Source organism: Ostrea edulis, chromosome 2, assembly GCF_947568905.1.
Source record: "Ostrea edulis chromosome 2, xbOstEdul1.1, whole genome shotgun sequence".
Classification (NCBI taxonomy): domain Eukaryota; kingdom Metazoa; phylum Mollusca; class Bivalvia; order Ostreida; family Ostreidae; genus Ostrea; species Ostrea edulis.
The window spans coordinates 76,676,241-76,701,793 of record NC_079165.1 but is presented as its reverse complement, the minus strand read 5'-3'; the positions used below and the strand labels follow the sequence as shown (position 1 = coordinate 76,701,793).

General features: G+C 36.5%; 1 protein-coding gene across 1 annotated transcript in view; it reads left to right on the top strand.

The window, feature by feature from the left end:
- Positions 1-25,553, top strand: part of LOC125680065 (uncharacterized) — a 58,863-nt gene extending 33,310 nt beyond the window's left edge. Inside the window, exons 25-44 of the mRNA XM_056153466.1 lie at positions 3,007-3,153; positions 6,896-7,069; positions 7,303-7,386; positions 7,532-7,705; positions 7,854-7,956; positions 8,753-8,919; positions 9,024-9,212; positions 9,359-9,418; positions 9,725-9,964; positions 13,050-13,385; positions 13,587-13,733; positions 15,583-15,750; positions 15,924-16,007; positions 16,186-16,362; positions 16,550-16,652; positions 19,950-20,116; positions 20,220-20,402; positions 23,006-23,065; positions 24,781-25,038; positions 25,385-25,553. Of these exons, the coding sequence (XP_056009441.1) occupies positions 3,007-3,153; positions 6,896-7,069; positions 7,303-7,386; positions 7,532-7,705; positions 7,854-7,956; positions 8,753-8,919; positions 9,024-9,212; positions 9,359-9,418; positions 9,725-9,964; positions 13,050-13,385; positions 13,587-13,733; positions 15,583-15,750; positions 15,924-16,007; positions 16,186-16,362; positions 16,550-16,652; positions 19,950-20,116; positions 20,220-20,402; positions 23,006-23,065; positions 24,781-25,038; positions 25,385-25,468 (3,105 nt within the window). The 3' untranslated portion in view covers positions 25,469-25,553. The remainder of the gene's footprint in view (positions 1-3,006; positions 3,154-6,895; positions 7,070-7,302; positions 7,387-7,531; positions 7,706-7,853; positions 7,957-8,752; positions 8,920-9,023; positions 9,213-9,358; positions 9,419-9,724; positions 9,965-13,049; positions 13,386-13,586; positions 13,734-15,582; positions 15,751-15,923; positions 16,008-16,185; positions 16,363-16,549; positions 16,653-19,949; positions 20,117-20,219; positions 20,403-23,005; positions 23,066-24,780; positions 25,039-25,384) is intronic.

Genomic DNA, 25,553 nt, shown 5'->3' with positions numbered 1-25,553 from the left:
TGGTACATTTAATCACCATGATAGGAGAAAGACGACTATTGTTTTTAAGATCAAAAGTCAAGGTCTTAGTATCACTTAATGGGGAAAACCTTGTAGGTAGAATATAGACCGAACTGTTGGGCTAAGACTGTGAAACTTGGTACACCTTCTCCTTATGCCATGGGGATCCGGGTTAGAATAGGTCCTCAGTACCCCTTTCTTGTCATAAGAGGCGACTAAATGGGGCGAGGGTCCTTCGGATTAGACCGCAAAACCCGAGGTCCCATGTCACAGCAGGTGTGGCACGAAAAAGATCCCTCCCTGCTCAAAGGCCGTAAGCGTCGAACATAGGCCTAAATTTTGCAGCCCTTCATCGACAGTGGTGATGTATCCATGTGAGTGAAATATTCTTAATAGGGACGTTAAACAATATTCAATCAATCAATCCTTATGCCAAGTGGAGAACGCCTAGTGTTCTTTAAGATCAAAGGTCAAGGTCGTATTATTACTTATACCACCTTCACACTCACGGATTTTTTTTTACGAGTCCTCACGGATCTCCGACTCGTAGTCAATCGCAAGCATTCGTAAATCACTCGTTGGTATCCGTTAATAACTCTTCACAACTCGCACACACTCGTAAGGATCCGTGACATGTCAAAAAAAAAATAAATCACGATTCTCCACTGATTTCATTTCCCGTAAATAACCCGTAAATAACTTGTACATGTAACAATCCGTAAGTATCGTAAACTGGTTGCAAGAACACGTAAACTGCTCGTAAGAATCCGTAAAACACTCGTGAAAGGTTTTTTTTTTGTTTTTGTTTTTTTCCCCCGAATCTTTGCGGTTAGTTTACGATATGTTACGGATAGTTTACGAGTTGTTTACGGATTATTGCGAATCCCAAACTGATATTTACGATTTCATTAATGTCAGGTTACAATCGCTTTACGGATTATTCAGAGTCATTACGAGCGCTTTACGTATAGACACGACTACTTTACGAGTACATACTTAAACTTTACGATTAATACATCCTTCACACTCACAGTTTTCTTATGAGTCCTTACGGATCTCCGACTCGTAGTCAATCGCAAGCATTCGTAAATCACTCATCGGTATCCGTGTCTAAATCGTAACAATCCGTGTACTTTTACGGATTTGTGGAATACGTAAGGACCCGTAAGAAAAATCCGTGAATGTGAAGGTACCATTAGTAGGAAAACCTTGTAGGATTACACATTTTATCTGATCGATATCTAAGGGTGCATTCGATTAAGCAACCCGAGTTACACGGGTAACTAGAGTTGTAAATAAAATGTCGACTCGAGTATACTCCCCATTTTACCAGGAGTAACAAGTGTTCCAATATGGCGGCGTGTTAGGAAGAAACGTAGTGTGAATATTAGTTTTGTCAATATTTCGTACCAGAAATGTAACGCATCGATAAAAACACGATACAAAACATAATTCTGACACTTAAAATTGAACTGCATACCAAAAGGAAACTTTAACTCACATTTGCGAATTCACAGACTGTCGAAATGCTGAATTTACTAGATAATAAAACTATATAATGGTTTTTTTTTCCGTAATTGACGTTTACTAATTTTACAAAATGCAACTCTAAATGAGTATATGACAATTAGAAGATATAACACATGTATTTTTATGCAACAATGATTTAGATTTTGTTGCCCATCAGAGTTCGCATTTCTTGCGTTCCTACTCTCCATGTTGTAAACAAACACCGCACAACACAAGATGTTTTATTTTCATATATGGAGTTCATTAACTGAGCATGCGTAAATTCAACTCTAGTGTTACAAGAGTTGCTTTAATCGAATTCACCCTAAGGTTGACAGCGGGTGTGACAGGTTGACAGAGGATGCTTACTCCTCGGCGCCTGGCTCCACCTCTGGTACGTCCAGGGATCCGTAGTATTTGCCCTACTCTTAAATTTGTATTCATTATGGGAGTTATGGGATTGATCACGGTTTGATACCTTCGCCTTTTTGTACTTTTCATTACCAACAGTTTAGAATTCAAGATATCTTGCCTACATATATTTTTGTCTGAATGACAAAATCAGAGATAAAAAAGTACCCAATATCAAGAAATGTTTATTAAATATCTTTACCATTAATAGCTTTCAACAGAAACTATCCATGAATTGTATATGATAGTTAATCATGAAACCTTTTATCCATGGTTTTGTTTACCTGAAATTATTGATGTCATCATTTGGAGACCCCGGACAAATAATCTTGGGTCACTGCTGTTATACTGTTGCTTTTGCTGGTCACTCGTACATGTATACACATCATGATTTCACCCGCCGTGAGCCCTTTATCTTGATCAGGTAAACGGAGTAATCGGTCGTCAAAATCAGTATGTAAAGAACAGCGAAGCAACTGCTATGAAACACTTCAGACAGGCTTTGACCCAAGGATAGGTTGTATCGGCAAAGTAGATCGTTATAACGACCATAGAATTTGCGAAATGCTGCATTTAAACGAGACTGTTGAAACTCCTGTAACACCAACTTGTTTGTCAGTAGCCTGCCTCGATTTAAAAACTCATCATACTCAGAACGAGCTCCGGTATGGAATCAGTTTATATAGTTAGACATCAGTTATATTGAACTTTGATATAATAAACAATTCAGATCGGTCCTTAGAATTTCAATATATCTGGAGTAGACTGTATATGGGAAGTTGACAATGGAGAATAATGATATCACCCCGTTCGTCATAAAGTGGAGTTGTTGTTTTGCCGTTAATCTCTATTTTCAATAAAATATCTAAGCATGAGTCAGATATTGAAGACTCTGTGTTGTCGTTTATTTTGAGTATATGCCAGCATTGGTTTTAATGTAAGGAATGTGTTTTTTCTTCCAGAAATATCCATATGTAGACTGGAATTGCTTTCAAGAAATGCGTTATTACGGGTTGAAAATATGGAATGTTTTTGAGTAGTACATTTAAAGATGTCTCATAAATTCTTTCAATTTTTAATTGCCAGGACAGACACTCTACCGGACACTTTGAACCAATAGTGGATGCGTCCCAGGACTGGATTCTTCTCCATGGCGAGGAAAACGATTTTGGAACCGTCATCAAAACAGTACGAAAATTGGACACATGTGATGACGATGACGTAAAGATCACGGTAATCATAATCATGCATATGCATGTGGTAGTTACAGGGGGAGTGCCAATCACTAGGGAATGTAAAATGCTTATTAGCAGGGACAAACCGTGGGTGTAATTAGGGACAAGAATTATGAATTAATTAGAAATAGAAAGAGTGAGCATTATCGGATAAACGAAAAATGTGTATGATCATAAACATGAGGAATATTGTATAAGAAGAATACTAATTGTCATGAATTAGAAAAGTGTGCATAATGAAAAACATGAAAAGGTGTTATTGATTGATTGTATATTGTTTAACGTCCCTCTCGAGAATTTTTTACTCATGTGAGGACGTCGCCATTACCGGTGAAGGGTTTTATAGTTAGGCCTATGCTCGGCGCTTACGGCCATTGAGCAATGAGGGTTCTTTAGCGTGCTACACCTACTATTACACGGGACGTCCATGTTTAACGTCATCTCCGAGGGCCGTGACATTCACACCTGATGCCAAGCGTTTAACTACTTAGGTCGGTCGTGGCCGGTATTCGAACCCCGACCTTCCGCATGCGGGGCGAACGCCCTACTTCTAGACCACCACGGCGGGTGGCTTTAAATCGAAGGAGGCAAGAGATGATTGCATTTGAGAAAGAAAGTAAGGTATTTCGACAAAACAAAATTGATGCTTCACGTACATGTTTTCCGTATTGTAAGAATACCAAGCGGATGTAAAATGATATACTTTCGTTAAAGCAACACCAGTTAAAAAAGAAAGTTTTACTGCATATTATTTAAACCAATTTTTATCTATTATAAAGGGGGAGGTAACTCTTCAAGGAATGTTCAAGACTAATAACAGGAAATTATGTATGATAAAACAGAACACATCTTTTAATGCGTCTAGGGCATCCGAAAACATGATTCATCATTCCTTGATCCGGAACGTAGTGCGCTTGCGTAATTTAGTTCAAGACTTCCGGGTAGTGTATTCGAGAAGCGTCATTATCAACAGTGACGAAGGTAGCAAATATATTGCTGTATAATTTTACAGCAATCACGCCAACAAATATGTTAACGTAAATAAATATCACAATGCATAGGTTTCCTTCATACATGTACATGTTAAAATAACCAACTTTGCATGTGAAAATAATGGAAAATTATTGTAGGCCGCAATTAAAGGATGACGACCCCCCCCCCCCCTTCATGATTTCACGTGTTTCGTGAGTGACTGAAATTAGTGTATACATGTACCATGTATTGCATGAATTTCCTCAGGATCTTTACTGTGGACATTTTAGAACCCCGTGTTTTATCACAGTCAGATTTTTTAGATATCATAAAATGTCAGAGGTCGCTTGTTCAACAACGATGTAGCTGTAGTAAACATTCAGCGATAAATTAAGTTCTGACACGATATACGTCTAGGAATGTCAGACGGACACTTCTGGATTCTTGAAATGTCCACCTCCTTCGATTATAGATTTCCAGCTGATTACTCACAAACACATTTATATCAATCGAGCAATGTTTAACAAATGAAAGATGATTTTTATTTAATTACCTATTTTACTGCATTAAAAAACAATCCCGGCTAGATGCTGCACATGTTCAAATGAGAGAGTTATTCAAACATTGTAATTTGGGTATTGTTGAAAGGGTCGATTGGTAGTGATGGGATAACTTTAGCCCTATTAAAACAGTGAGACCAGTCCTAATTTATACAGTTTTTGGGGGTACCATGATAATATGTAATAATATACCCCTGAATAAATCAAGTTCTAGTTTGTTCCTATTATCATTTCCTTACCCTCTTGTAGAAAAAAAAATCAACTGTTTAATTGACCAGTTTTCGATTTCAGCATCCATACTCAACATACATAACAACAAACACAAGACAAACAGTCTGTGTTACTACCGGTACCCGGAAGTTGTCATATCCACACTAAATGTTAGAATATTAAGAGAGAAAACTCACGTTTTCGAACAGGTCTGTAATGGTGGAATACCTAAATGGGTATAGATTCACTTAATTATTTACTATAGAAGAGGTTAGATGCATTGGGGCCTTTGATGTTTATCAGCACGATAGATGTGCCGATTAATTTCATTTTTCGCACGATGATTGGGTTAATTACAGCTCTTATCAGCGCGAAATAAGAGATGTAACTCCAACATCTTTCTTGTCTAATTCTACCAACTTAATGAGTTTGTACATCTTTACAATGTCAAGGATGTGTGAGTACTTGGAGGTACGTAGTAACATCCCCTAAACATGAGATTGAAATGTGTAGAAATTGCACATAAATAAAAAGGAGCGATGTTTATCATCGACGTTAAGTAAGGATGAACTGTTTGTAGAGGCACTGGAAAACCCCCAATGCTTTTGGAATTACATATGTACATTGAGAGAAAAAAAAATACACGAAAACGTTAAGTGCATCGCAATAAAAATTGTTTATGAATGTTGAGAAATGATGAATATCAATGTTGAAAATGTTGAATCAATGTTGGGAACTATAAATCATACACCGGGTGTTTTAGATAAGGACCAGAAATAACAAATGCGGTATCTCAGTGGTAGAGCGTTCGCTTCGTAACCGGGAGGTCGTGAGTTCGAGTGCAGCTCATGAGTACGAGTGCAGCTCGTGCCATGGTCGCATCAAACCTATGACATAAACATATGTACATGAAACATTTGCTACTACGCCAAACGTCCGACATATAGAGGAGAGAATCACGGGTCTTTCGGATATGACCTTAAAAACGGAGGTTCCGTGTCGCAGCAGGCGTTTTCACGTTAAATAACTCTCACTGCTACGTCCCCGAGTGCTAAGCACAGGTCCGAATTTGTAAATGCTTCACCTACAGCTCGTGACGTCTCTATATCAGTGAAAGATTCTCCACGGGACGTAAAACAAACAACCAACAATATAGCATATGTTCCAACCAATTTTATTTGTAAAACAGTTTTGTACAAATTTTCAATTGTTTATTGTTAAAGTCGATCATGCACGCCTCTTGTTTATGTAATTGATAGTGCCACATAAGACAAACGAATTGATTAGATGCAATATCTTTAAAAAAAAAACGATCTGCAAAATGATTATGACTTGAAAATATAGAACAAATTCTTGTGAAATACTTAAACAATGACGGATTTGATGAATGAGCACTGCTGTGTACGGAGGAAGTGGATTTTACGTTTTCCGTTAGCTGTTTTAACTCCTGTCCTGGAAATTACTGTTGACTATTTTTTTCACTCAAAATATGTGCCAACGGAAATTCAGTGGGAACTACTTAATTAAAAATGAGGTTCGGGGTAAAAAAGGACGTTAACCGGGGCTTTGTTGGAGTATATCAGGGAAGTGGATTATCAAAGTCTCATGTCCTCAGTTTCATATTTCGAACAAGTTGATGGTGCAGAGGTTCCAACAGTCTCGTTTAAAGTCGGCATGTCCCAAATTATATGGTCGTTATAACGATCTAGTTGCCAATTCCTCCTACCATTGGGTCATATGCTGTCTGACATGTTTCATGTTGATTGTTAGGCCATTCTTGGCACACTGATTTTGACTACGGATAACCACGTTTATCCGATCAAGATATAGGGCTCACGGCGGGTGTGATCGGTCGACAGGGGTTACTTGCTCCTCCTAGGTACCTGATCCCAGCTCTGGTATATCCAAGGGTCCGTGTTTGCCAAACTCTCTGTTTTGTATTGCTTATAGGAGTTATGAGATTGATCACTGTTCGTTATATTCGCCTTTCATTTGTAGAATGACACCATTCGAGTTATCTACTCCTACAATGATCATGAACCTGCACACGAGGGAGAGCGATTGCTGTACCATGGGGTTCACAGAGGTGCCAAAAGTGTCATGCTACTTGCCGAAAGCAGAAAAGTCGCCATGCCTAATAACACTATCACACGGGATCTCCTTAATAATAGGGTATGGATTGTGGAAGTCGCATAGGTCAATTCGCGTGTTAACCTTTCATTCTGTACTAAAATAACCCACGAAGCCATGCTTCAAAATACAATTGCGATGCATTTACTAGCTATAGACTATCAATTATAATTTTCTAATCTAGCATTGTAGAACAAAGTGCATAGGTATTCTTCATAAATATTTGTCACACAACCTCGCTTATTTACTGCTTTATACAACTGGGTTTTTTTCAGTACCTCGTTCCGGACACTGACACTACCTACATGTGTAGAGTATTTGACCTCTCTGACCTTGGAAAGAAACACCACATGATAAAAGTAACTATAAAACATGGCTACGTTTCAATTGTATAATAAGGTAATGAAATATAATTCATTGTAAATATCTCTTTCAAGTGTCTCACGCAGAATCGAATTCCTGTCCAGCACTGTTCAGAAATTCCAACACTTGATTTCATTGCAGGTTGAACCAGTAATACAACAAGGCCACGAGGAGTTGGTTCATCACATCCTGCTCCATAAATGTAATGGAATAGAGAGAAAATACATTGGTGTTGATTTTAACTGCTACCACTCTCACAACCAACACCTTAAGGTCTGTGCCAATGTCATTGTCGCCTGGGCTGTTGGAGGAAAGGTAATGCCATGCATCTCTGTCCATGTCAATGTCCTAAAAGTACATTTTATGCAGAGTACTCTTAAGTCGATCAATAATCCGTAATATTGGCCTCATAGTCTATATTATTGAGTTGTACATATGCTGTGTGTTCTATTCCTGTGTTTAGGAATTCTATTACCCTGAAGAGGCAGGTCTACCGATGGGAGAGGCAGGTGATGACGCGCTCTACATCATGGAGACCCATTACAACAATCCGGGACTGCGAAACAGTAATTAATATGTTAAACTCTTGTTTCTTACGCATTTTGCATAACTTTTTGGCATTTCATTACTTAATCTATGCTTGTGTTTGATGGCTAACAAAACATGGGATATTTCTTTAATTTCGATGCTTATCTTTTTTCTGTCTCTATGTATGATCCATTAAGTGTAATTGCAGCTTTTAAATCATCAACTCCCCATATTTATGTAGCAATATTCTATTATCACTTGCATATGATGTTTATGTCTCTCAACTAATTCGATACGCAATAGCTTGTTCTGCGTATGATACATTTTTAAATCGGGGTAGGCTGCTGACAAAACAATTGATGTTACAGGGGTTTCAACTGTCTCGTTTAAAGTAGGCGTTTCGCCAATTTTATGGTCGTTATAACGATCTAGTTTGCCAATACAACCTGTCATTTGGTCAAATGTTGTCTGACGCGTGTCATACCCATTCTTAGGCCGTTCTTTACAAACTGATTTTGACGACTACTCCATTTATCTGATCAATATATAGGATCCATGAGCGTGTTACCGGTCTATAGGGGTGCTTACACCTCCGGGGCACCTCATCCCACCTCTGGTATGTCCAGGGCTCCATGTTTGCCGAACTCTTTAATCGTTTATTCCTTATAGGAGTTATGTGATTGATCACTCTTCGTTGTCTCCACCTTTTCTCTCCACCTATATTTCAATACATATTGATATCATTACGAGAATGAAGTAATCAAAATTATTCTATTCTTGGTCATAAAAAGATTATAAAAATGAATTATGTCATTATCAACATTTGCACTACAGATTACGTTGATAATTCCGGATTTCGGCTAACGCTGACTCCGACACTCAGGAGGTTTGATGCTGGGGTACTAACCAGCGGATTGAAGGTCAATGATCGACAGATTGTTCCTCCGTTTGAAGAAGACTTTCATTCGAGTGGATTTTGTACACAAGAATGTTTAAGCAAGGTAATTACAGAGAAGAAATCTTGTAAACAACTTTATGTACACATGGCGTATGCCAATCAATATATGCATAATAGAAAAATATAATCGAAATATTTTCTCAACAGGGTCTTGACTCTTTTCCCACTGGAGTAGATATTATTGCTGTGCTAGAACATGGTCATCTCTTAGCAAGAAAAATAAGGACAAGAATAATTCGTAATGGGACAGAACTAGAACCGCTGGCGGTCGACAATAATTATGATTTTAATTACCAAGAATACCGAAACATACTGAAGACTAGAAAGTTAATGTCGGTAAGTCATGTAAATCTGAACCATGTTATGTGTTAATTATACAACAAAGACACGCGTGGGGTATGCTGTCTAGCAATGTCTATTTACTTCCGATTCTAACAAAATCATCATTCCTTCAGTGACAGAAAAATGACGTATCCTTTCAGGGCGATTCTCTGGTTGTTGACTGTATTTATGACTCCAGACAGAAATCTACCGTGACCTATGTAAGTATAATTTATAAACAATTGATGTATTCGTTTTGAACAATGTTTGATGAAATGGGGCACTGCTTCTGTTAATACTTTGATGTACTCTCTATGACTATCAATTGTTGTAATAGAGGTAAGATATAGGTTAAGGTATATCTTCTTATGATGGAATAAAGAAAGAGAGAACGTTCAAGCCCACTGAGAATGTTATGAACAAGACTACAATAATTTTTGTTGGCAACTTTTATGAATGATTGATATTATCCAATTTTCATGAACGCTGTAGTTTGTCTCTACTTGAATATGATTACTAATTTACAGGGAGGATTAGCAACAACTGACGAGATGTGTCTCTCATTTATCGTTTACTATCCTCGAATGGCGGTGGAGAGCTGTCAGAGTGCCCCGTTGTATGATAATATTGGTAGGACAGCCAGAAACGGACATGCAGTTGCATCATATTTTAATTGGACATCGCCCTCAGAGAGATCTAGTTTCAACACCTACCTCTCATCAACAAAACATATGACGCACTGTAGTGGTGCAAAACTACAGCCAGAGGTGAATTTGTATATACAATTACTAAAGACTCGTAGTTAAGATCGTTAGTGAAAACTACACCCAGATGTTTAAAACGAGTGAATATAATCCTATGAAGAGTGCAAAATTAAGTTAGGCAAATTAGGACCCCTGAAAATATCAGATGTGGGATCAGAACTCCGGAAGAAATACTTAACTCCTATTTTGATGATATATATTGTTCAAAAATGTAGTCAGAGATCACAATATATCTATAAATACTGTGCAATCGTTGGTCATGGTCATCAATGCAAGGTGAAGATAACGAACTGTGATCAATCTCATAACTCCTACAAGCAATACAAAATAGATAGTTGGGCAAACACGGACCCCTGGACACACCAGAGGTGGGATCAGGTGCCTAGGAGGAGTAAGCATCCCCTGTTGACCGGTCACACCCGCCGTGAGCCCCATATCCTGATCAGGTAAACGGAGTTATCCGCAGTCAAAATCAGTGTACCAAGAACGGCTTAACAATCGGTATGAAACACGTCAGACAGCATTTGACCCAACGTGAGGTTGAAAGATCTACATGTAGGTCATTTTTCACAGGTGAAGATCTTAAAAAGTACTATTACCACAAATCATTAATGTTAAAACGCTTGTTTTTTGATTGTTTTTTTTTTTTTAGAAAATAAACCGTCATGACTGTTTTTGCCAAGCGCTTGACTTAATAGGTTTAAAAAGCAGATATTCCACATTACTGTTTGACAAAGGAATCGTTTGCCATTGTAAACATTGGCATGAAAATGAAATCCAAAAGCTGAGTGACTGAGCAAAACTCCAGTCGGTCAATAAAGGGATCATGAAGGAGTAACAAATTTAACGTTACCAATAGGAATATTACGATATAGTGAAAACTTTCATACACTTCAGATGTCAGTTATTAAAGCATCGTCGCCCACTTGAAATTGTTGTACCCTTAACACATTGAAATTAACTTTATGATAAACGGGATGACTTCCAACTTTTTGTCTTTTTCCCATATTCATGTAGCAATATTCCATTATCACCTTCATGAGGTGTTTATGTCTCTCAACTGATTCCATGAGCAAAAGCATGCTCTGCGTATGATCAACCTTTAAATCGAGGCAGGTTACTGACACGTTAGTTAATGTTACTGGAGTTTCATCAATATTGTTTAAAGGTAGCATTTCCCAAATCCTATGGCCGTTATAACTATCTAATTTACAAACTGTCATTGGGTAAAATGTTGTCTCATGTGTTTCAAACCTATTAGTTGGCCGTTCTTCATGCTAATTTGACTACGGGTGACTCCTTTTACCTAATCAAAACATAGGGCTGACCGGCCGACAGGGGATGCTTACTTCTACTCAGGTGTAATCTCATACCTGCTATTGAGAGAGGTTCGTGATTTCCTTGCTCTTAATTTTGTATTCTTTATAGCGATTATGAGGTTGATCACTGTTTCCTATCTTCACCTTTTCGCAAATAAATAATATTGCATCGCACTTCTGATATATCCAGGGATCCGTCTTTTAGGAGTTATGAGATTGAATACTGCTAGTATCTTGATCTTTTCATTGACTTATATATTTCACGTGACTCGCTGGTTTGTTATTTCAGGAGAATTTATCTAAAACGAAACTTGTTGTTTAATTATTTCTACAATAATTCCCAATCAAGTAAAATTCAATCTTGTGTAGCTTACGGACTTCAACTTCAATAAGAAACAATATTAGACGTCCAAGCTATAACTATTGTGCAAACGTTTATGAGTTTCTGGAAATTTCTATATGACTGATGTAGACTGAAATTATGAATTGAAGAAACAAACAATTCAACAATTATCAAAACTTATTTTCTTTAGTATCAAAATTTAACATCGATGAAAAAAACATTACTTACGGATTCTACGGATTTAACTTGTATCGTATCATATATATATATATATATATATATATATATATATATATACAACAAACATGACGTTACGGTAAACATTTTCGTTATGTTTTTATTCTGATAACATTATTGGTGACATTAACTGTACTGCATGTGGTATCAAGGACTTTGTGATTGTCCAACGCTTGCTTCTGTGAAATGTGAAGATAACGAACAGTTAACGATCAGTGTACAGTGTATTCTTTACAGGATTGCAGACACTGATCACCATTCGTTAAATTCACTTTTTTATCGGACGTTACTGTCAATTTGAGAAATACCTTCCGATGTAAATCTCAGAATACAGCATTTTCAAGATAAAAATGTGAATCGCCCACGGTGTATTACCAAGTAAGCGGGACAAATGCGACGGAAACAAAGCTACATCTGCTGTCAATTGTGTTCGCCTTTCTAATATTAGTTATAATTAAGTGTTCTGTTTTATATAAGTACGCATTGCATCTTTTTAATGGAATAAAACCTTCAATTGAAGAAGTAACTGCTTCACCTTTACACGTGATAAATATATCATATATAGATGGAAGATGGCGACTTTTGAGACTTATAAGCCAAACATTTACTTGTAAGTAAGAGGTAGCTACTAAATATGCTAAATCATAAAAAAAATATGATGCAATTCAAGTACGAATTGAAATCCTTTTAAAGTTAAAGTTGTACCCAGTTACATAAGTTTACCCTGATAATTGGGAGAGAGTGCCACAAACTGTGCAATTTGGGTCAGTACGACGTTATGTTTTGTCACTCAAAGATGGGGACATATGGTTGCGTAGTGCACTCGATCGATTGATTGATTTATGTTTTCCGCCACACTCAACAATTTTTCAGTTATCTGATGGCACCCAGTTTTTATTGGTGGAAGAGAGAACCCAGATACAATGTATCTGGGAAGAGACCACCGACCTTCCGAAAATAAACTGGGGAAACTTTCTCACTTACCGGCGCGAGTGGGGTTCGAACCCGCGCCTACAGAGGTGAGAGGTCGTGTGATTTTGAGCGCGATGCTCTAACCACTCGGCCACGGAGGCCCTTTTCACGGCTTGGTAGAAAAATCCAAGCACTGTTACAATTGTGATAATATAATGAGAAAAAGCTGTGCACGGGGTTTCATGAAAAGTTAAAGGTTGCATTATATTGATTTCAGCACAGTCATCAAGAGCTGTCAATGCCGATCCCAAATGTCCCTTATGTTGGATCACCATCCACGTGTCCTACATCCATTGACTCAAAGACATCTTCATATCCAACCACTGCAAATCCATGTGGCCCCCCTTCACCAACGGAACAATTTGATTTTCATGAAGTAATTGACTCCAACGGAAAATATTTATTATTTTGGAACGTGAACAAAACACATATTGTCTTCGAAACGCACGTGGAAACGAAAGGATATATCGGTTTCGGGTTGTCACCAAACGGGAAAATGTATCCCTCTGACGTCATAGTTGGATGGGTAAAGGATGGTGTTTCTCATTTCCAGGTATTACACGTCTTCATGGACAACTTTCATTTTTTCTTTCAAACTCAAATTTCAATAACCATATATGAAAACGACGTTCATAAGTATATAAATGGAAGATACATACACGGTTGGACATTATATGCGTTTTACTAAAGGCATACTATTTTTATTGTATGTATTACAGGACAGGCATACAGTTTTATATTCTATGTATCACAGGACAGGCATACAGTTGGTCACTCCCCGCCACTTGTGGACGCTTCTCAAGATTGGCATCTTCTTTATGGAAGCGAGGATGACTGTCGAACTGTGTTGAAAATGGTCAGAAAATTAGACACGTGCGACGATGAAGACTACAAAATCACAGTATGTATGCAAATCACTTAAGGTAGAGAAATCGTTGACAATTTATTTCTTTGTTCTTTATTTCACTGTTCGTTATCTTCACCTTGCATGTTCAAAACGTGAGAAACGCGTTCGATTTTTAAAGACGACAAATTGAAAACAACGAACAATCATCCGCTTTTAGTAAGACTATAGAGACCATTGCATCAATTTATTTCTCACTAGCCTTCCATCATTTAAAAACGATGATACTGTCATAACAAATCATGATTTCATCTATCGATTCAGTTGCGAAACATAAATACCACAGGTAATAATGGAAAATTGACACTTAAGATATAGGGCGTTGATGACAGAGAGGATGAAGTCATCCCGTTTGTCGTAAAGTTAACTTTTTATAATTATTTTCTCGTTAACCTTTCCGTCTATGTTCAATGAAGTATCCAATCATGAAGCACATATGAAATACCATGTTGTCCATTGGGATATATCAAATCGACATGACAATGAAAAGGTGAAGATAACGAACAACGATCAATCTCATAATCCCTATAAGGAATACATAAATAAAAGCAAACATGGACCCCTGGGCATACAATGTACCAGAGGTGGTATCAGGTATCTAGGAAGAGTAAGCATTCCCTATCGATCGGTCACACCTGTCGTGAGCTCTATACGTTGTATCTCGATCAGGTAAACGGAGTAATCCGCTATCAAAATCAGTGTGTCACGTGAATATTGTTGATACATTGATCCCATTTACAACTCCAACATTTGTACCTCGCCAATTTATCATTATAACAGGGATGGCATACGGGAGGAGGGGGTATGTTCACAGCTGTTATAAAAATCAAACAGATTTTATCTACTACATTAAGATGCTTTTTAAATCTAATATACACATACAGGTGCTTTTCATCTACCATTTAATTGTCACCAAATTCAATATCCCGCTCGCGCCGGTAAGTGAGAAAGTTTCCCAGTTTACTTTCGGACAGTCGGTGGTCTCTTCCCAGACTTCCCAGATACAGTATATCTGGGTTCTCTCTTCCACCAATAAGAACTGGGCGCCACCAAATAACTGAAAAATTGTTGAGTGTGACGGAAAACATCAATCAATCAATTAAAGTCTTGTTTAATTGTCACCAAATCCAATGTCTTGACTGCTTTCATGGTTTTATTTCATCAGTCACTCGCAGTTAAAAGTCTATTTTAGGTTCAGTTGTTGATTCTTTTGAATATAGATATTGTATACGACATTCCAGCCCCTGCCTGGCTTCTAAGTATGTAGGAACATGCGGAGCTTCGTCTTCGCTATCGCCATCTAATGCTCCTGCATTCTCGCTTGAAGTCGCCACCATTGACGATTTTTCGTCGTCATTAAGTGATTCGGAAGATTCGGCATTTTGCTTCGTGGTATTTAACGATTTCCATTTTTTGTTTGATATCCAAAGTAACACACACATATTTCAGCGTGTCCGATATATTCAGATTTTAAAACCAGGATTACAGATTTGAACTCAAATAATTATGATTTATGTAACCTATTATCCACTCCAAACATTGATTTGAAAACTAACAGCGCATAATTGCAAGACTTTTCTCAACGTTGATATACACATCGTCGCAAACCACAACTTTCACCCTTTCATTTTATGATATACGGTATTTGGCGATAATTAGTGGGGGTATTTATAACGGTATAAATCATACCTGTAAAAACGTTGGCGGATTCCGGTGTGCAGGGAATTGAATTATAACAGGGTTTTACATAGTATTGCGAGATGTGAATCAATAACCTATACATGTATGTTAAAAAAGCATGTATATTTGCTATCATGGTACCATTTTGTTGCTTGTCTTACCTCAGGATGACACTGTGAAAATTATTTTTTCCTACCATCCTGATGACCCTCACGGCGATGATGGTGTTCCTTATCACGGGTCTAACCGAGGAGTCAAGAGCCTTTTATTGCTGTCTAAATTGTCCCTTCCAACACTTGAAAGTGATGCAAAACACATCGATATCACAAACAACGTAAGATTATATATTCTATTCTAGGAAAAACTTCGAACATTTAATTATTTAAAATAAATATACACGTGGTTTTAACTAAATTGTATAAAAAGAAAACTTAAAAGGAGAATGTAGCAAATTCTCAATCACTTCACTGAATGTTCAGCATATTGTCTCAACCTTGGTTATTGTAGTATCATGTTCCTGCGGCGGATACGACGTACAGCTGTCACATTTTTGACCTTTCTAATCTTCAGAAGAAACACCATTTAATCAAGGCGAGTGTATTTCTGCACTTACAGCATTATGTTCTGTGAATCTAATTTTATGCAGACACAGAAAATAGAGGATTGATATAATGGTCTTAGTAGAATGGGTATTTACTTCTCTCCATAATAAACTGGTGTGAAGTTAAATAATTTAATGCTTAATAAGCACATTTGAATCATTGAACAGTTTGAGGTGTTAGTACAGAAAGGTCATGAAGGTTTGGTGCACCATCTCGTGGTATACAAATGTCCTGGAATTGACAGAAAATTTGTGAACTCTCCTAACTACTTGTGTTATGAAGATCCAGACCTATCTAAAATGCCTTGTGGTAAAATCGTGGTTATCTGGGCCGTGGGTGGAGAGGTAAGTTTCTTCAGCATCTGGTACTCATTTTAAAAGGTTTTAAGAGTTTTATGAGAAACTGACAATACATACACTGGACAGAACTAAGCGTTCATACTGGGCTTAAGATTCATTTGAACAATGAGATTGGCTTCCAACTCTACTGTAGATTATCGGCAATGATCGCTGCACATTTCCTGTTTTGTAGGCATTTTATTATCCAGACGAAGCGGGACTTCCGGTGGCGGAACCTGGGGACACAGACCTGTACATCATGGAGATTCATTACAACAACCCTGGATTGAGAAGTGGTCAGAACTTCAAACTACTAAAAATATTGTTTCATACTTCTTGATATACCACCTTAATGGTACCTTCACATTCACGGATTTTTCTTACGGATCCTTACGTATTCCACAAATCTGTAAAAGTACACGGATTGTTACGAGTGATTTACGAATGCTTGCGATTGACTATAAGTTGGAGATCCGTAAGGACTCGTAAGAAAAATCCGAGAGTGTGAAGGTGGTATTATCAATCTATACATAAGACAATAATGTTCCATTTGCAAACAAATACAATTTTGTCAGTAGAAAAAGTTAAAACCATTAATCTGATAGCATTTGCAATCATTGCTGCCATGTATCTCCAAGGCTGAGTGTGATGTCGATATTATATATCGATGTTTAACATGATCTGTAAAGTAATGGGAGTCATATGTACATTTGATTGCAATGTCGATATCGACGATAACAAACTCATATTAATATCATATGGATATCGACCGTACATTGTAATTGAAATATATGAATGCCATATACAAGACTGAGAGGTACATGTTTGTCGATATGGTCAACATCGACATATGTTGGAATCATATTGATATCCACGGTACGTTGTAATTGAATTAATTGCATGGCATTAAGCTTCTGTTCCCAGCAATTTAACAACTAGTGACGACTTTTTATGTAATTGTAGTTTGTATGCTTGGTAAACATGGTACCAACCCGAAAACATATACATGTACATGTCATTGTATATATAAAGCAATACAATAACGACCATGACTCGAGATGAATATGATATAGAATTTAGAGCAACTTTGTCAGCGGAAAGTATTCAACTTAACATTTACAATGTGGGCGATGTTTTATTCATCGTACTTAGATATGTTATTGAACATAGATGTTAACGGCAAATTGACAACTCATATTCATGAAAAACAGGATGACTTCAGCTTCTCCATCGTCAACGTTCCATATTTATGTAGCAATATTTCATCATCACCTGCATCTGACATTTTTGGTCTCTCAACTCATTCGATGCGCAAGAGTTTGTTCTGCATATGATCAGTTTTGAATTGAGGCAGGCTACTGAGAAACACGATGATCTTATAAGGGTTTCAACATTCTCGTTTAAGTCAGCATTTCGCAAATTCTATGTTTGTCATAATGATTTGCAATACAGCCTGTCATTGGGGTCTAATGCTGTTCTGTCTGTCGTGTTTCATACCAATGGTTAGACTGTTCTTTCCACATTGGTTTTGACTACAAATTATTCCGTTTAGCTGGTCGAGATATAGGGCTCACAGCGAGGGTGATCGGTTGACAGTGGTTGCTTACTCCTGTTAAGGACCGGAGGCCACCTCTGATATTTGCAGAGATTCGTATTTGCCAAACTCGTAGTTTTATATTACTTATAGGAGTTATGAGATTGATTACTGTTCGTTGTCTTCACTTTTCATTCAAACATAAACGAATGAACGCTCACGATTCGACGTCGATACGATATCGTCGATATCGATATTGTATAAGCTATGTCAGCAGTAGGGCAAACTTCTGATCCCACAATGGTGTATCCAATGGTCCGAATTTGCCTTACCCTTAATTTTGTAGCATCATAATTATTACCGTTTCCTATATCCGCTTGATCACAAATGGAAAAAATACTAGGTATAAAATGCAAGGTGAAGATAACGAACAGTGATCAATCTCATAACTCCTACAAGCAATACAAAATAGATAATTAGACAAACACGGACCCCTGAACACACCAGAGGTGGGATCAGGTGCCTAGGAGGAGTAAGCATCCCCTGTTGACCGGTCACACCCGCCGTGAGCCCCATATCCCGATCAGGTAAACGGAGTTATCCGCAGTCAAAATCAGTGTCAAGAACGGCTTAACAATCGGTATGAAACACGTCAGACAGCATTTGACCCAATGCGAGGTTGTATTGACGAACTAGAATAACAATCAACTGCTGAATAATCGCGATTCGATATCGAATAGGATAGTGCCGATTTAGACGAAACCTTCAGAAAGGGAATCTTTATACGTGGCAATCAATTCTTTATACGAAAGTATGAAATACACCAAAAAATGCAATAACGACCATCTGCTAAACGATCATGTATCCATATTGATACCATATCGTCGATTTTTATGAAATTGACCGCAACGGAAACATTGCAAGCGCAAATTACTCTTACATTTCCAGAAGTATAAATCACACACAGAAACAAAGGAAATGACGAGCATTAGGGATACAATTGTGATTTCGATACCGATAGGATATTGTTGATATTGTCGATATCGTAACCATGTCGTGTTCTGGGCGTCCCTCTTGAATGATGGGACATATGTGCTATGTTGTGCTAGTCGATTTGACAATTGCTACATGACGCTATGCATGACATCAGCTTTTCCATTGTTAATCTCAAATATTTATGTAGCAATATTCCATTATCAACTGCATATGACGTCTATGTCTCTCAATGTAAAACTCATACGGTACCAATTTTGATGCACCAGATGCGCATTTCGACAAATAACGTCTATTCAGTGATGCTCAACCGAAATGTTTGAAATTCGAAATAACAATAAACTTGTAAGAGCTATTTTAGGGAAAACAGTGCAGAAAAAGATATTGATATGAGTTTGTTATCGTCTAAGGATAAGAGCTATGCATGATGGAGATAATTCTTAATTTTGAAATGAATTTCTAAATTTTACCACAGCATATTAAATATACATCCGTATTTTCAAGCTAGTAACGAAGTACTTAGCTACTGGGCTGTAGAGACCCTCAACTAATTCGATATATTCGACTACGGATTACCTTGTTTACCTGATGAAGATAAAGGGTTCGTGGAGGATGTGATCGGACAAAGAATATCCCTACTCTTCCTATGCACCTGATCTCACCTCTTGTGTTTGCCCTACTATCAATATCGTCAATGCTTGCGTTCATGAGATTGATCACTGTTCCTAATCTTCATCTTCATTCTTTAATGAGATTTATCTTCACCTTATTGATAGTCAACTAATGTACCTTATATTTCAACCCACGCATAATACCTAGGATCGCCAAAGTTTTTCTGTAATGACTTTCCTTTATATACCAGGGACTCAGAAATCTATGTTAACTATATTAATTTTTTATGCGGTGGCAGGATCGAGAATAAAACATAGAACCTCTTTGTTGGAAAGCAAACGATCTAACTACTAGACTACCGCAGTAATCATGATATACACTCACTGACATGTGATTTAGGTAAATATATGTTGTTTAATGGGTATTTATTTTACGGTGTTTATCTTTATTTTAGATTTCGTTGATCATTCGGGAATTCGGTTGACCGTGACACCAACCTTAAGGTTAAATGACGCCGGAATAATCACAGTTATCGCTAAAGAAGACCCAACTCTGACTGTTCCTCCTCATCAACCCAACTTTGTTACATCTGCCTTTTGCAACGAGTCTATTCTTCATACGGTGGGTCTCTCTCTCTCTCTCTCTCTCTCTCTCTCTCTCTCTCTCTCTCTCTTACGATTGACAAAAACCGTAATATTTGATTGTTATTCATTTGGAAATGTAGGGATTAAAGGACTTTCCAAATGGTGTTCATGTCTTTGGAGTCCAGCAACATGCCCATCTTCTGGCCAAGGCTATAAAGACTAGAGTAATCCGTGGAGGAGTAGAACAGAAACCACTAGCAGACGACAGACATTATGATTTCAACTATCAGGATTTCCGCCGTGCAAATAGAACTCTCAGAGATGTATGTGTTGTTATCATGATTATTCATATACACTCATAGCCAAATCAATCCTACTGCATTCTTTTATATACAAATCCTAGATTGTGTAGCAGCACCTTTATAATAGTAGAATAATTCAATTATCCCAGTATACTGGGATTACTTCCAACACCTTAACAATACACTTCCGTGGTAATGGAATGTGTAACAACACCTTAATAATACATTTCTGTGGTAATAAAAGGTGTAACAACACCTTAATAATACACTTCTGTGGTAATGAAATGTGTAACAACACCTTAATGATACACTTCTGTGAGAATGGATGTGTAACAACACCTTAATAATACACTTATGTGAGAATGAATGTGTAACAACACCTTAATAATACACTTCTGTGAGAATGGAATGTGTAACAACACCTTAATAATACACTTCTGTGGTAATGAAAGGTGTAACAACACCTTAATGATACACTTCTGTGAGAATGAAATGTGTAACAACACCTTAATAATACACTTCTGTGAGAATGAAATGTGTATCAACACCTTAATAATACACTTCTGTGAGAATGGAATGTGTAACAACACCTTAATAATACACTTCTGTGAGAATGGAATGTGTAACAACACCTTAATAATACACTTAATAATACACTTCCGTGGTAATGGAATGTGTAACAACACCTTAATAATACACTTAATAATACACTTCCGTGGTAATGGAATGTGTAACAACACCTTAATAATACACTTAATAATACACTTCTGTGAGAATGAAATGTGTAACAACACCTTAATAATACACTTAATAATACACTTCCGTGGTAATGGAATGTGTAACAACACCTTAATAATACACTTAATAATACACTTCCGTGGTAATGAAATGTGTAACAACACCTTAATAATACACTTCTATGATAATGAAATGTGTAACAACACCTTAATAATACACTTCTGTGAGAATGAAATGTGTAACAACACCTTAATAATACACTTCTGTGAGAATGAAATGTGTAACAACACCTTAATAATACATTTCTGTGGTAATGAAAGGTGTAACAACACCTTAATAATACACTTCTGTGAGAATGAATGTGTAACAACACCTTAATAATACACTTCTGTGATTATGGAAGTTGTAACAACACCTTAATAATACACTTCTGTGGTAATGGAAGGTGAACAATACTTAATAATACACTTCTGTGAGAATGGAATGTGTAACAACACCTTAATAATACACTTCTGTGGTAATGAAAGGTGTAACAACACCTTAATAATACACTTCTGTGAGAATGGATGTGTAACAACACCTTAATAATACACTTCTGTGAGAATGGATGTGTAACAACACCTTAATAATACACTTAATAATACACTTCTGTGATAATGGAAGGTGAACAATACTTAATAATACACTTCTGTGAGAATGAAATGTGTAACAACACCTTAATAATACACTTCTGTGAGAATGAAATGTGTAACAACACCTTAATAATACACTTCTGTGAGAATGGATGTGTAACAACACCTTAATAATACACTTAATAATACACTTCTGTGGTAATGAAAGGTGTAACAACACCTTAATAATACACTTCTGTGAGAATGGATGTGTAACAACACCTTAATAATACACTTCTGTGAGAATGGATGTGTAACAACACCTTAATAATACACTTAATAATACACTTCTGTGATAATGAAAGGTGTAACAACACCTTAATAATACACTTCTGTGAGAATGAATGTGTAACAACACCTTAATAATACACTTAATAATACACTTCTGTGATTATGGAAGTTGTAACAACACCTTAATAATACACTTCTGTGGTAATGAAAGGTGAACAATACTTAATAATACACTTCTGTGAGAATGAATGTGTAACACCTTAATAATACACTTCTGTGGTAATGGAATGTGTAACAACACCTTAATAATACACTTCTGTGAGAATGGAATGTGTAACAACACCTTAATAATACACTTCTGTGAGAATGGATGTGTAACAACACCTTAATAATACACTTAATAATACACTTCTGTGGTAATGAAAGGTGTAACAACACCTTAATAATACACTTCTGTGAGAATGGATGTGTAACAACACCTTAATAATACACTTAATAATACACTTCTGTGGTAATGAAAGGTGTAACAACACCTTAATAATACACTTCTGTGAGAATGGATGTGTAACAACACCTTAATAATACACTTCTGTGAGAATAGAAGGTGTAACAACACCTTAATAATACACTTAATAATACACTTCTGTGATAATGAAAGGTGTAACAACACCTTAATAATACACTTCTGTGAGAATGAAATGTGTAACAACACCTTAATAATACACTTCTGTGAGAATGGAAGGTGTAACAACACCTTAATGATACACTTCAGTGATAATGGAATGTGTTACAATACCATTATCTCATTAGAAGGTATATAATGGCTTCAAAATGCTCGAATGTATAGCAACATTAAATAATCTAATATCTTAAAAACAGAGCTGAAACAAATTGAAGTTTATCTTAATCAGTAGAGATCTATGTATTTCTTTACTATAGACACATATACCATCAAATTGAAGACTTTGTAATTCGTAATTGCAGGGTGATAGCATCATTGTGGAATGTACCTATGATTCTACGGGAAAGAAAAATGTAACATATGTAAGTATTTAAATGTACACATGATTCTACGGGGGAAAATGTACCATAAACAAGTATTTCAAATACGCTATTTATTCAGTGTTTATCTGTTGAATTACCCTATATGTATATATGTGTAACCTAAACACTAACTGTTTACTTTCTGTGTAGTGCCACTACGGAAGTAAGTACAAATATGGTGGTTTCTTGAAAAATAGTTCGCATTTGATACAGATCCGCGCTCTCTCTTTTGGATGATACAACTAGATGTTCTATTAATAATAAGCTCTTATTAATAGGACATCCACGGGATTGTGCAGAAAATGTACTATAAATGAATGCTCCATTGGAATGGTACAACTTTGGATTTTACTATGTGATGTGAATGTGTGTGCCACATCTTAACGAATAATGATAACTCTCGGCGAATGTCTGCATTATTTGATATTCAAGAGTCCGATTTGAAGCAGAATTATCACATGATCGGTCTTCTTACTCAACACTCTGATATTAAAATAGAATTCTAGATTTAGTTCTCTCTTTGAAATCTATAAAGAATATAAAGCCGATATATCGTTCTCAGTAATGCATATAATTGATTGAATCAAAACATCTCTGCAGGTAGCGGCATCTGGATAAGTTTTCAGTATTATCTTAGTGGAAACACTCAATGCAAATCTCTTTGGGCTAATTATCTAAATACAGTACTGATTAAGTAATCGATGAAGAATAACATGATAAATGTAACGAAATATTTAATCTTCCTTCATAATGCTATTTGAAAAGTAGAGTTCAGTTATTCTTGGAGTTTGATATCATATGCTAGTAGGATATAGAGTTTCCAGTTTTTAATTTGATTATAAACTAAAAACTTATCAAATATTCTCTAGCCACAATTCAAAAGAAATTATTAATTCTGGTAAAAAAGAACAAGGAACGATTGTGTACATAAAAAGGTCCAAGCATTTCTCTGTTTTAAATTTGTCTTGAATAAAGCTTGATATGTGTTTTAAGAAAATTAAATATATGCCAAGTATACTATTTCAACTTAAATCAAAGTTGTTTCTTATTTAATAGCATTAATACATCATGAACAAAACTTTGTCCCGCCTTTTTAAAGAAAAAAAAAGAAGCTTGATAACTGTTAAATTTCATCCAGATTATTGCTTAGGAAAAGGTGTGCCTATCTGTCGACCAAATAAAATAAATATATAGTTTGTGTTAATAGAAGATGAAAAATATATTTAAATATGAATTTGCTCGATGCATGGGCTGTATGTTGTCTGAATGGAAAACCCCCTGAATTTATGAATTTTCTAATTAATTTTGACAATTTTACTATTTTATGCCAACTTCATGCGCCTGTCATATAACACGAAGCAATTTTGGATCAAATTAAATGTAGTTTGGGTGTGCGTATCCTAGGCACCTGACATAACCTCTGGTGTATCCAGGGTTCCGTGTTTGCACATCTCTCTATTTTGTATTGCGTATAGGAGTTATGGGATTGATAACTGTTCGTTATCTTCACATTACATTCCTTATTTGAATGCCAGATATTTGGTCGCCTACTGAAATAATCCATTTTCTGGGCCAGATGACTGTATAAATTGTACCTGGTTTACAGACTCGTGTATTAGCACTAGGAAATGTAGAACATTCACGATCAGTGAAAAGACATGTGTTATGGCACTTACTATAGGGCATTTAGCTTCAATTGAACTGTAATTTTATAGGGAGGATTGTCTACAAGTAACGAGATGTGTGAGGTATTCCTATTCCACTACCCAAGGTCTAACTTAACCTACTGCCAGAGCAAAGCCAACTACGATAGGTTTAACGTGGATGCCGATATTCCCTGGGGCGCTACCAATGCGTCCTTTACAGCCACGTTAAATGCCCTAGATTGGAGAAACACCACTGTGCTGCAACAAATTAAGGATAGCCTTAGAAACGATTCCTATAACTTTGGCTACGCCAATATCCAAAATGAGGTAATTATCAAACTGAGGTATTAATCATGATGGATTAATTCTAAGAATTTCATATCCGATGATTATCGACCAAATGCAAAGGGTAACTTTGAGCATATCATAAGTAGTGTTTTACAACAATGAACTAGTCCAATTGTGACATTATTGACCTATTGAATTTGCATTATTGGAATATATCAGGAATATGAATCTTCAATTTGCATCTTTCACCATAAGATAATCAACAGGAAATGTTAGATAAGAACACTTACTCCTTGGTGCAATTAGCATTTGAACGGATCTAAAGTCTGGTTTTAATAAAAGTGCCTTATATTCGATAATAAAGTTTATATTTCACCGATTGCAGTGGAAGAGCGGTACCTTCTATCCTAAAACCATGTACCCAACCACACCATACAAAGCAGCAGTTGATACGAAATGTGGGGTTTAAAATATGAAGCCTGATTTGAGTTGCAACGATGTTCATGATATAGATGTATAATTTCTTTATTTCTTATTAAATGTTTATCGCATTT